Source organism: Epinephelus lanceolatus, chromosome 22 (genome assembly GCF_041903045.1).
Source record: "Epinephelus lanceolatus isolate andai-2023 chromosome 22, ASM4190304v1, whole genome shotgun sequence".
Classification (NCBI taxonomy): domain Eukaryota; kingdom Metazoa; phylum Chordata; class Actinopteri; order Perciformes; family Serranidae; genus Epinephelus; species Epinephelus lanceolatus.
In genome coordinates, this window is record NC_135755.1 from 35045766 (window position 1) to 35058594 (window position 12829).

At 41.7% G+C, this 12829-nt stretch overlaps 1 protein-coding gene across 1 annotated transcript in view; it reads right to left on the reverse strand.

Annotated features, from left to right (window-relative positions):
* Positions 1–12829, reverse strand: part of ache (acetylcholinesterase (Yt blood group)) — a 46438-nt gene that overhangs the window by 12526 nt on the left and 21083 nt on the right. Inside the window, exons 2-6 of the mRNA XM_033609273.2 lie at positions 6318–6843; positions 3564–3787; positions 3219–3479; positions 1941–2163; positions 1449–1682 (exon numbers count right to left, since the gene is read on the reverse strand). Coding sequence (XP_033465164.1) covers positions 1449–1682; positions 1941–2163; positions 3219–3479; positions 3564–3787; positions 6318–6750 — 1375 coding nt within the window. The 5' untranslated portion in view covers positions 6751–6843. The remainder of the gene's footprint in view (positions 1–1448; positions 1683–1940; positions 2164–3218; positions 3480–3563; positions 3788–6317; positions 6844–12829) is intronic.

A 12829-nucleotide genomic window follows, 5' to 3' on the forward strand; every position in this document is an offset into this window, starting at 1 on the left:
ATCCAGGTCTTAGAGTGGCCAGCTCAATCCCCGGACATGAGCCCCATTGAAAATCTGTGGTGGATTATCAAAAGGTCTGTTTCAAAGCATAAACCAAAGAATTTAGAAGAATTAAAAGCAGTAATTCAAGAAGAATGGGACAAGATTACCCCTCAACAGTGTGAAGGGCTCGTGGGGAACATGCCAGCCAGGATTAGAGCTCTACTACGTGCCAATGGCAGGACTACTAAATATTAATTTGATGATGTGATGGTTTATTTATTTTTTGTTCAGTTTTGAACACATTCTGTTATTTGTTGACTTTGATACCGAAAATGTTGAGAACTGACATATTGAAACTGTCAAGAATTTAGTTTTGTTAGTTTTACTTGTATCTGTCTAATGCAGCCACACCTTTTGAAACACAAAAAAGATTTTTCCACAAATATTTCATGTTACTATTTGAGATTGTGTAAAATTTTAAGGGTGCCCGAAAACTTTTTTCCACCACTGTATAAATATGTATTTGTTTCAACAACAGAACATAGTTAGCGTTTGGCTCTAGACTCTGACTAGACTCCAGCCCTTTTTGCTCCCCACAGAAATGTTTACTTTGGATATTGGGGAGTGATGATTAAACATTTCCCCCCTTAGCTGGAGCCTGCAGTTGGATGCTGGGGTGGAGGTGGAGTTGAAAGAGTGAGCAGCAGTACTGATGCAGGTCAGCAGTGGCACTGACAAGGCAAAGCGAGAGCTGGGAAGATTTTGCAGCTTAAATAGACCGTCAAATTGGGAGGGTGTGTTTGGTAGATGACATATGGAGAGTGACGCATGATGTGTGTGTATGAATAAACGGACCTTTGACCACCAAATTCTAATCAATTGACCCTTCAGTCCAAGTGGATGTTTGTGCCAAGTTTGAAGAAATTTTCTCAAGGTGTTCTTGACATATGACATTCACAAGAAGGAGATGTAAGCAAGGAAACAGTGACCTTGACCTTTGACAACCAATCTAATCAGTTCATCCTTGACTCAAAGAGGACGTTTGTGCCTAATTTGAAACAAGTCCTTCAAGGTATTCTTGAAAGATCACGTTTATGAGAATAAGACAGACCAGGTCACTGACATTTGCCTTTGACCTACGACCACCAACATCTAGTTTGTTCATTGTTAAGTCCACATGGACGTTTGTGCTAAATTTCAAGAAATTCCCGGAAGACATTCTTAAGATATTGCATTCACAAGAATGGGGCATACAACGGACAGACAACTTGAAAACATAATGCCCTTGGCCACGGCCAAAACTGGTGTGGAGGCTTAAAAAAAATCCTTCCAATTACAGTGTGCCAGATGTAGGCTGGCTTTGTGAGGAAAGGAGTGCTACAGTTGGTGACACACAAGTCCTACTGATGCATCAGAACTACACTGCTGACAACTGTGTGAAATGGAACACATTCACATACACTAACCTTGTGAGTTTCCTCCACTGTTCATCACTCCTCCCATGTTAGCCTTGAGGGCGTTGTGCTGGGCGTAGGTGCGGGCAAAGTAGGCCAGCGGGCAGATGACGTTATGGTCGCCCACGATGTCGTCCAATGCTTCGCGGTTCTTCACCCCATTATTCTCATCCATCCAGTCAGTATATTGCAGCACCACCGCCTCCAGGCCAATATCATTAGCATGTGGCACACTCAGCTTGACACCTGGCACAGTGAGGTTTAACGTTAAGATGCATTTCTAATCATGTTTAGAGGTATACTGTGATTGTGATATTGTCAAGTAGAATCATAACTGTAATTGTTATAGTTGAATTTGATAATGGGGATTTCTATAATTCTCTTAGATAAATCACATTAACAGAATGATAATGGAAAACAGTCAAATTCTACAAACAGTATAAGAAAAGAATTTGCAGTATTATTTGTGCCTCTATCCATTCTTTCCGTCTGAGTGAGCTTCACCTTCTAGGAAGTCGTCTCTGGAGATGAGGCTCTCGTTGTCCTTGCTGAAGCCCGGAGCTCCGTACAGCAGGAAGTAGGAGCCCTCGTCCTGATTGACCCCGAGCAGGATCTGAGTGTCTTTGAAATTGCCTGAGTTGAGCATGGCCTCAGGAGTGTCAGGCAGGACCTCGCCATCCACAACGGGGACAAATGAGAAGCGGAAGAGGGCTGACCACGGCAGGACCTGCTCAGAACAGGATGACAACCTCAATGTAACACTGAGTTGATCTGACTGACTGTGAAAAATCACATACACACATAAAACAAACACATAAAAGACCAAATATCACATGACTGATCTGGTGAAAAAATACCCAGTAAACTCCAGGCTAGCAGACCAATTCACTTATCTCTACAGTATGCTGCATAGTCTGGTAGACGTGCTGCACCACAGCACATCTGGTATGTGCCATAGGTCTCATCATATGATACACCGCTGCAGACCCAGAGTGTTTTGGACCTCTAAAATGAGTGTAGCAACTCCTGGCTGACAAGACCTTAAAGTAACCTCTGAGGAAATGCATTTAAATCCTGAAATCCAGTGGTGCCTCAAAGAGGGTGCTGGGGGTAGGGTCATGACCACCCTAATGCAACTGCTGGCCCCCTCCACCGGCGAAAATAATTGAAAGCTGAAATTACAGTACTTAAGAGGCTGTGGAGTGCTCACTTTTCAGGTTAGTGCAAAGATAGCCGTACCTTATGAATCTAGACAACCTAGTGCACCCATTGGTATCAACCATGTCGGCATAGCTTGTCAGGAAGGGGGTTAAATAATGCTCCAAATTTGTGCTACATTTTGGCGAGGCAACAAGTGGCATGGAGATTTTCAAAGGGATCCCTTAAACTCTTACCCCAAGATATCTGAATGAAAATGGGTACCCACGAGTCTCCCCTAAACTTAAGAAGGTTTGTTTCCAATAAATGTTGGGTTCTTAAATCAATGTACTCCTTCAAATTAAATCTGTATATTTGTCTTTTGAAGGTAAAGAACAACCAGCCTATTTGAAGTACAGTGAATCACCTAACATGTATAGATACATAAAATAATAACACAGGATTGTTGTGGAACTTAAAATGTTAACTGTACCAGTATTACTCTATGCACATCAGATTATTGGTAATATTAACAGTAAAAAAAAAAAAAAGAAATCAAAGTATCACTATGCGAGTGGATTAATCTACATTTGTTGTTATAATTTATTTTGACTCAGTGTGTGGTGATGTGTGGGTTAAGGTTACCTGCCACTCCTGGTCAATAAGCTCCTGTGGATCCTTACTGCGCAGACAGTCCACCAGCTCGGTATCATTGCCTCCATTGCAGCCAACCAGTTTTCCCAGCAGCGTGGCCCGTCTGCGGGCCTCGGCGGGGCTGACTGAAGCCCAGGGACAGTTGGGGACCCCACTCTGGAGGATGGCCCTGGTGAAGGTAGGCCTGCTATCTGGAGACAAGAGGTGGAATCCTACTGAAGCACCACCAGCACTCTCTCCAAAGATGGTCACCTGGTAAAAAAGAGAGCAAATACTGATGAACAGTGAGCCTGCACTTTATTCTTTGTGTAGAGAGAATAGGATAGAGAAACAAACCTGTTTAGGGTTTCCACCGAAGAAATGGATGTTGTCTTGTACCCACTGTAGCGCCATCCTCTGGTCCAGTAGACCGACATTGCCAGGAGCCTCAGAAGAGCCATGCAGAGCGAGGAAGCCGAAGGCACCGATCCGGTAGTTCATGGAAACCACAATGACGGTCTCACTGTGAGCTAGGTAACGGCCATCATACACGTCCAAAGAAGATGAACCACTGTAGAACCCTGGAAATGATAAATATCACAGAACAGTATTAACCCATTGTATCTCTATCTGCCACAAACAGACTGAATGTCGAAAGATTGCATGACCTCAACAATGGCGGGATTATAATTCAAGGACACAGTTTTTTAAGGATACCATTTGAGATGTTTAATGTCTAAAAAGTCCAATATCTTTAAATCTATAAGGACACAGCTGAAAAGGCATCACACTAAAGGCCTTCACACACTAGGGGGTGTTTATCGTGGGGTTACTTCATTTGTCAATATATTTCTTTTTGTTATGAGTACTGTCACAAACATGAATATTACACGGCGAAAGAAAGTGACATAATTCTTTCCATAACAAGGTTGATTTTTCCGGAAACCAACCATCACGTTGCAGGATTATAAAACAACACGGAGGCTCTGCAACAGTGTTAATTTCATTGACGAAAACTATGGCTAAATCTTTCCATGATGAAAACGAGACAATGACGAGCTAAAAACAGATCTTGATAATAAAAACTTGAGACAAAATTTATGTTTCATATTTGTTGACGAGATGAGACATGAGGAAAATGTTTGTGGTGGACTATCAAACATTGAGAGCCAAGAAGAGCTGTGCTTGTAATTCTAATGGCTCATGAGTGACAGGCTGGGTAACTCCAATAAATAGTCTGCGCCAGGATGTTTTGCTAGCCACTGAATGGCAGCGGAGCAAGCAGCCACAAGTCGATGGACTTCACATCTGATCCCTGCAGGACTGCACTCAGAACCCAACTGTCTCGAGGAGGTTTATAGTTTATTGCTGTTTGGCAGGCAGGTAGGAGGCTCAGTTATCTGTTAGTGTAGTTGTGCTGCAAGTAAACAGTCTGAACCCAGATTAGTTTTCTCTGACAGCTGAAAGTTTAGTTTTAATCACCAAATCTGTGAGTGGACTCGAGTTTAAACCTCCTGACCAACTTGTTGCAGATTACGAAAGAATTCAGGCTTTAATTAAGTTATTTTTCTGCTTCTCAACAGTGAGATGGATAAGTCAGAGTTAACAATGAACCTGGGTACAAATCCTAGCTGTTTCATTAGTTATTTGTGGTGACAAAGTTTTTAAGAGCATAAATAGAGAGATTTTGAGCTTTTCAAATGATGATCAATAAGTGTTTGCTCGTAAATCACCCCTTAAACCTGTCAAAAACTGCTGGAGAAATGACAGTTTGTAAGTGTGCAGAAATTACTTGTGTAAAAAAAACTGTAAATGAATTTTTTTATACAACCTGTTACCTTGATTGTAATTTCTAATACATGAATTAGTTTAAAGATTAAAAAATACATAAAGAAAACATAAGGACTAAAAGTTGAATAAAATGTCATGAATTTTCAAAAACTAAAACCAGACTAAGACTATGAAGGATAAAAATGACTAAAATGTTACTAAAACTGATAAGCATTTTCATCTCACGACTAAATCTAAAATAGCTGTCAAAATCAACACTGTTCCGCAGTCCAAACCAAGATGAGAGAAAGAACTTTATTACTCCTTTCAACCTTGACAAAAGCAGCACACACCAGATCAACTCACTTTGTTCTTACTTTTCACAATGAAAGCCCTTGACACAAACACTGCGCAAGTGTTTAACAAAGGGAACTCAAATCACCTCAGAGCATTTCACTGAAAAGACACTCAATAACATAGCTTACAGTAGCTTTATATGCAAAAACTTAGCTCAGATATACTGTCAGACGCTGCTCTGGGTCCATAGGATCCTGGCAGATGTCACAAATTCGCATCACTGTCGGTGAAACTATTTGCATCATACATTTTATTGAACAAGTGTTGCAACTGTTGCAAATTTGCATCACTGCCAGTATGAAAAGTTTTGATGTGAAATATTCGCAGGTGTGTATTTCACATTTTGTGTAAAGGCCTTAAGAGACACTGTCATGGTCTGGCTTGCATTATCATACTTTTCGTGATGTTTACTTTTTACCCTGAACTTTAGCCAAATCTCTCAGGCAGTTGCAAAATCATTGGCCAGATGATGCAATCATATACAGTATGCACAAATATACATGTAAGGAGGCATATCATCTGCATAGAATAAAACCTTGTGCTCTCCTTTTACTGTTTCTTTTGTATGCTGCTAAATGTTAATTGCTCTGGCTGGTGGCTCAATTGCAATGACAGTTAATGGTAGCTAGAAAGGGCAGCCTTGTCTGGTTCTATTGTAAATGAGACTGTTGTGATATTATTTGGAGTCAAAATCCAAAGAGTTCAACAATTCTAAACAGAAACTGTGACTCCACTCAACCCAATGCCTTCTCTGCCTAGAGAGAAAATGACAACTTTAGATTGTTTACGTACAAAGAGTGGACATAGAGGACACGTATTTAACAGTTGCCTAATATTGATATAGAATTGGCAGTCCTTTATGCTCCCCACTAGAGTACAAGGCACAGTCTTGTGCACTACTGATCTAATATCTCCACTGCAAGAATGAGTCATGTCTAACTGATTTAGATTTTGTCTCATTATAAATAGGTTGTGACCAAGTACCTCCGCCGTAGATCCACACCATGACGGTGAGGTTGTGTGGTCTGGGAGAGGAGGGCACCCAGATATTGAGGTACAGGCAGTCCTCACTCATCTCTCTGTTGGGGTTCCACATCTCACTGCCCTGAAAGCCGGGGAATGACGTGTCCACAAACTGGAAGCAAGCGTTGGGGTAGGCTTTGGCCTCATACACCCCTGTCCACGGACGCTTGGGCTCAGCTCGACGGAAACGCCGCTTCCCTACTGGTGGCTCAGCGAAGGGGATGCCGAGGAAAGAGGTGACGTAGCTTCGGTCCGGCACTGGCATGCGGATGCCGCGGACTCGACCGGAACGTGTCTGAACAATGAGGTCTGCATCGCTCTGGGAGGAGCAGGTGGGGAAGAGGAGAGACAGGAGGAGGACTGGAGAAAGGAGGAGAAGGATGGAGGTCTGCATGATGGAGGCAAAGACAGTCCGTATGGCTGGAGCTGTGGTCGTGAGTCCCTCTCCAATCACAAAGGGCAGGGTCTGCTCTGCTTCCCCTCAGCTCTACAGACAGACAGAGACAGGAACAGAGAGAGAGAAAGAGAGAGAGAGAGAGAGGGAGAGAGAGAGAGAGAGAGAGAGAGAGAGGGAGAGACAGAAAGAGAGGGAGAGAGAGAGAGAGTAATGTGATTACTGTAAAGGAGAGTGATAGAGAACAGAGAGGGAGAAATCAGATGAGGAAAGAGACAATAGGGCAGAGGAAGTAGGAAGTGTCATCAAGGTAGATTCGAAGATTTGTTCAGACAGGCACACAACTCAAATTCAAATAACTATTTTTACATGTGTAATATTGGTCACACATCTCTTAAACCCCACATGAAATTACAACTTTATTCATATTAAATCAAATTTTGAAACTTTGTCTTTGGATCATTCAAAAAGGTTGTCTCTGAGAAAATTTGATAGCAAAGGTGGTGAACACTGGTCTAGCATGATTGTGCCTGAATGGGCTGTATGCCTGAACTTGTCCCAGTTTGTAAAGACACAGAAGGTTCCTTTTTTCTCTGACATTTCAACATTGTATTTCAGGTGAGGTGAATGTTTTTTTATCTTACATATCTTGAAACAAATTGTTGTCCTAGAAGTTCCATACCTAGTTCAAGTGATGAGGACTGAGCTGATTCCAACTGCTAATAAAGACCATAAGGTGTGGTTGGAAGTGCCCCAAAAAAGGTAGTTAGTGGTAGGACTAGTCAAGCAAAATGTAATTATCTCAATAGAATTTTTCTCAATAGAAATAAAAATGCTCAATATTACTGATGCACCTTTAACACTAGTTGCCACCTGCCATCAAACAGAAGAAGAAGAAAAAGTGGTAGAAGAAGGTGAAGGTAACTTGCCCCTTCCCCTGGTGTGTCTCCTGCTGGTCTGATTGCCTTCCCTGCCCTGATTGTTTCCACCTGTTCCCCATTACCTTGTGTATATTTGTCTGTGTCTCCCTTTGTTCTGTGCCATTTCATCTTGTCCTGTGTCAGAGAAGCTCCATGCTCCATGCTCTTTGTCTTGCCAGGTTTTGTATTACTTTGATACTTTGCTACACATTTGCCAGTAGTCAAGTTTTGTGTTATGTTGATACTTTGCCTTGCTTTGCTTTAAGTCTAGCCTTGTTATTTTGATATTTTGTCAGAACTTTTTTGATATCATTGCAGTTTTTCCTCTGTTTGAGTGATTTTCTGTTGATACTTTGACATTAAGAGATTATTTGTTTGAACTTTGTTTCCTGGGTTGTGCATTTGGGTTCAGGTCCTAGTTCAGTTGTGACAGACATAAGACTATATGTGATTTAAGTCAGTGAAGAAGCTTCTTTAATTTCCACGCACAAGCAAAAATCAGCCTTTAAACTTAATAGAAATAATGATTTGACATTTATCATGATAATTATCGATATTGATGGGAGATTTTTATCATGATAAAATATTTGGCTATTTTGCACAGCCCTAGTAGGGATTTAATTGTGCAGCTCTTCTAAATTTTCAAAATGTTACCGGATAGAATGGATCAAATCCTGATAGTGAAACGAGTCATTTTGCGGGAGCTGACACCCCCCGCCCCCCCCCCAAAAAATCCAATGATTTACAGACATCCCTTTCTCTGTGTAAGTCTAAGGGAAAAAGGAATTTTTGGGCCCAGTGGCATTAAAGGACAACTTTGGTATTTTTCAACCTGGGTTCTATTTGCCCATGTGTATGTGTGCATATGATTCATGGGTACCACTCGTTCTAAAATTGGTTCAGTATTGAGCCGCAAAACGAGCTAAAACGGTAATGGGGCAAATGCGTTCCGTATAAAAGTGCTTTTTTTCGCCACTGAACGGTTCAGATCGCCAGTGCTATCTCTGTAGATAGCATATTATAGTGGCCCTGGGGCAGTGGTGAGTGTGAATGAGTGGAGTCAGCTGTCAGTCAGTGTTGGAGCAGAAAGGCGGAAGTTGTCCCCGCTTGGTAATGTAAATGAGTATGTGTGTGTGAAGTGTGTGTTACGCTAGAAGAGTCAGAGGACGGAGTCTTTTACGTGCTACCCCCTTGAGTGTTAACGGAGTTTTTGGAGTGCTCAAATAAACGGGCCTTTTTCCCGAATGCAAGAACAGGATGTCGCGCAACACCCCGTACAGCTTTCACAGGCTGCCTTTGTCGGACGGCAAGATGCTGAAGTTGTGGCTAGTTGTGCTACAAATGGATGCTAACACTCCTCTCCAGACACTGCGCCTTGCAGACCATCGGGTCTGCAGTGCTGACTTCTCCCAAGATGACTACTGCCAGCCGAAGAAGAGAAGACATCCAATCCCGAAACACCTCTTCCTCAAGAAAACGGCTGTCCCACGAGTAGAGAGAGCTACAGACACAGTGGAGCAAAGCTTGTGACATCACACAGCCCAGAGGTAAGGGAAAGGCTAAGTTAGTATGCTATTTACAGAGATAGCACTGGCGATCTGAACTGGTCAGTGGCGAAAAAACACACTTCACACACACATACTCATTTACAATACCGAGCGGGGACACCTTCCGCCTTTCTGCTCCAACACTGACTGACAGCTGACTCCACTCATTCACACTCACCACTGCCCCAGGGCCACTATAATATGCTATCTACAGAGATAGCACTGGCGATCTGAACCGTTCAGTGGCGAAAAAAAGCACTTTTATACGGGACGCATTTGCCCCATTACCGTTTTAGCTCGTTTCGCGGCTCAATACTGAACCAATTTTAGAACGAGTGGTACCCATGAATCATACGCACACATCCACATGAGGAAATAGAGCCCAGGTTGAAAAATACCGAAGTTGTCCTTTAAGTGACAGACCCTGAATTTGTAATTCCATGTTTTGCCACCACAACCTGCCTCCTTACATGTGCTCGGGACTGCTTCCTTGTACTGTCAGTGCATTGGTCACATAATCGCAGCCTTTCAATTTACATGGGATATGTACGAATTGGGTACGAATTTACTTTTCGGAGGAAAACAAAAATTTTGTGAGAACAGCCTGAGTCACTTAGAAGCAACATGAGAAAATAGGGACCAGGTTGAAAAATACCAAAGTTACCCCATAACAATCCTTCTCATATCATCTGATATGAAATACTGACTTTTGAAATATGGACTCTGGTTTTTGGATGAGAGTCTGTTTTTCTGTGACCCATCCACCACCCAACCTGCTTCCTAACAAGTGCTTGGGACTGCTCCCTTGTGCTGTCAGCGCAATGGTCCTGTGATTGCAGCCTTTCAAAATACATGACATATGTACAAATTTTGCAGGATTTCATTCAAAAATTTGTGAGAATAACCTGAATATGAGAACATCAATAAATCAATTGTAAAAAAAATATCTGAATGCCGTATCGAACAGCATTCTTCATGTCTTCAAACACGTGTGAGGGCTTCTTCAGGATGTCTACGCACCCTGATGCAGGTTATCAGTGAATGTGACTGTGTAGGCGGGCTGTGGCTTCCCAGAAAAGACTTATTAAATATTCAACACAACACCAAGACAACAGAAGTCTGACAGAGTCCTGCTGCTCTACAGCACAGATGGACATGTCAGCGCTACAGCAGACTCAGACTGCTTCTGTTTATGTTCAGGAGTCTCTGCTGTTTGGTGAACAAATCTGCAGGATTCAGAGTTCCATCACATCCCATAACATGACATGGAACCAGCTAAACATAAGGAGTGAGCACCTCTCCGTTGTTGCAACACTGCCAATAGAGATGCTGTGATCCAACGTTTTTGTTTTTTTGACCACTGATTAATTTATTGATTCAGCTGAAGTGATACAAATCACCAATTGGTTCCAGTTCTGAAATATTTTGTAAAGACTGTTCAGCTCCTGTCAAAAATGCTCTGTAAAAGCCACTGAGATGTCCTTACTAAGGTGTGACACAATAATGTAGACAGCAAGCCAAACCCCTTTAACTACATGAACCACTGAGCCCAAATCACTTAATCCTGTGTCTGAATGCAGTTTACTAAGTGAAACTGAGTGCTTCCATGGAGTAATTGAGAGCACCAATGTTGAGACTCCAATAAATTCTCTGTTGCTCTGCTCACACTGCAACACTCACATACCCCAACCGATCGCATTACTTGATATGGTGATGTAATTTTCGTGTCCATTACACTGTGTGTATTTCAGAACATTTGTTTCGCTACATTGTTATACCACTGGTATTTATATCTAGCCTATCTGATACCAACTGAAGAATAGCCGCAGACTTTTGGTGGGAAAAAAGTAGATTCAGAAAATAATTGTGATTCATATCTTCTACTGTTCTGAATCAGTTTCTCAGTTTCCAAAAATTGTATCTCATTCATCATTAATAACATTATGATTTCTCCTCAAGATGTACAAGAAAGGACATGGCTGCCCCCTGAAAGTTGCAGATTGGAATCATCTTTCTGCATCCCTAAAACATAGTAATGAAACCCTACTTCAACTGCTGAAATCTCTATTACCAAGTTTCCACTGTGAAGGAGGGAAAGTTATTTTCTTTCAGCATGCAGACGTGTTAAAAGCCCCTCAACAAAGGCTGAGACAGGTGTGTGGTCATGAGGGAACTATAAAAAGACATCAGAGTAAAACCCTGGTAAATGACACACTGTTTGAGGGATTAATGAAGCACTTAACAATATGTTCTGTCTCTCCTCATAGTAAGAGACTTAATAACTTTAAGATACTGTGTGACATTTATAGTTTGGGGGTGCTGGGGGAGAATCACCATCTTTTTCTATTATATATATATTATTATATTTCTATTATATTTAGTCAGAGGAACATGGTAAAACAGTGTCTCACGTTGGGTAAGTGTCAACAAGTGTATCTCAAATAGAATGTTGAAAAAGAAAGTTTAATGTGAAAACTGGACAAAATTTATCAGAAACTTCAACCAAAAGATAGTTGATACATAATGATAGATCAGAGGATGTATCAATGTAGATGTCAGTTCGTTGATTGTTGAGCCTAGGGGGGAACTGCAGCACTCTGCTGTATTGCACCTAATAAAAAGTAATCAAAGAAACAGGCATGAGCTCAAGTATCCTCCTGGGCTCCACTTCGGACTGACATCTATGCTGTTGAGCATTATGCTTTCAGCTAATCCTGACTGAGGGTTCTATATGCCCTCATTAATGACACAGGAGGATACAATTCATCTGCAGTGACATTACTACAAATAGCCAATATTGTTGCTAAGTCTGAGCCATTATAAAGACTTCACACTTGAATCAGACTCCACTTCAAAGACGTGACTTGGACTTGGCAGTTGAGACTAATGCACATCCCTCGTTTAGGAAAACAGTTGGGGATACTTCAGCGCTTATTGCTGGTGGTCTAGAATGGCTGCAGTTTATAGGGTCTTACCCCCATCAATTTGATGTATGGGGTCAATGTTAATAATCTTTGAGCTATGAAAATAACCATATGCTGCTTGTTTGTGGTACCATCCCTAGCAGAAAAACTGAGTATCACCCCAAACCACAAAAAAATATAGGGCTAAGCAATATATCTATATTATATAGATATTGTAATGTAAGACTAGATATTATTTTATATTGTATACATTGTAATATCACAAGCATTGTCTTTTCCTCTTTTAAAGGCTGCATTACAGTAAACTCCCCTTTCAATCAAAACTACTGGAACATGCTGTTGCTTCACAACTCAAAGCCCACCTCTCTGTCAATAACCTCTATCAATCATTCCAGTCTGGTTTCCATTCCCACCAAAGCACTGAATCTGCCCTCCTCAAGGTCACAAATGACCTTCTTCTGTCCTCTGATGCCAGCAAACTCAACATACTCATCCTAATTGACCTGAGTGCATTGACACGATCAACTACTCCATACTTCTCTCCTGGCTTGAAACCACTCTCAACATCACTGGCTCTGCACTCTCCTGGTTCAAATCCTACCTCTAGGACAAATATCAGTTCATCAGCACCAGTGGAAATCCTCCAGTGCTTCCTTCTGCCAAGGTGTTCCCCAAGGTTCAGTTCACC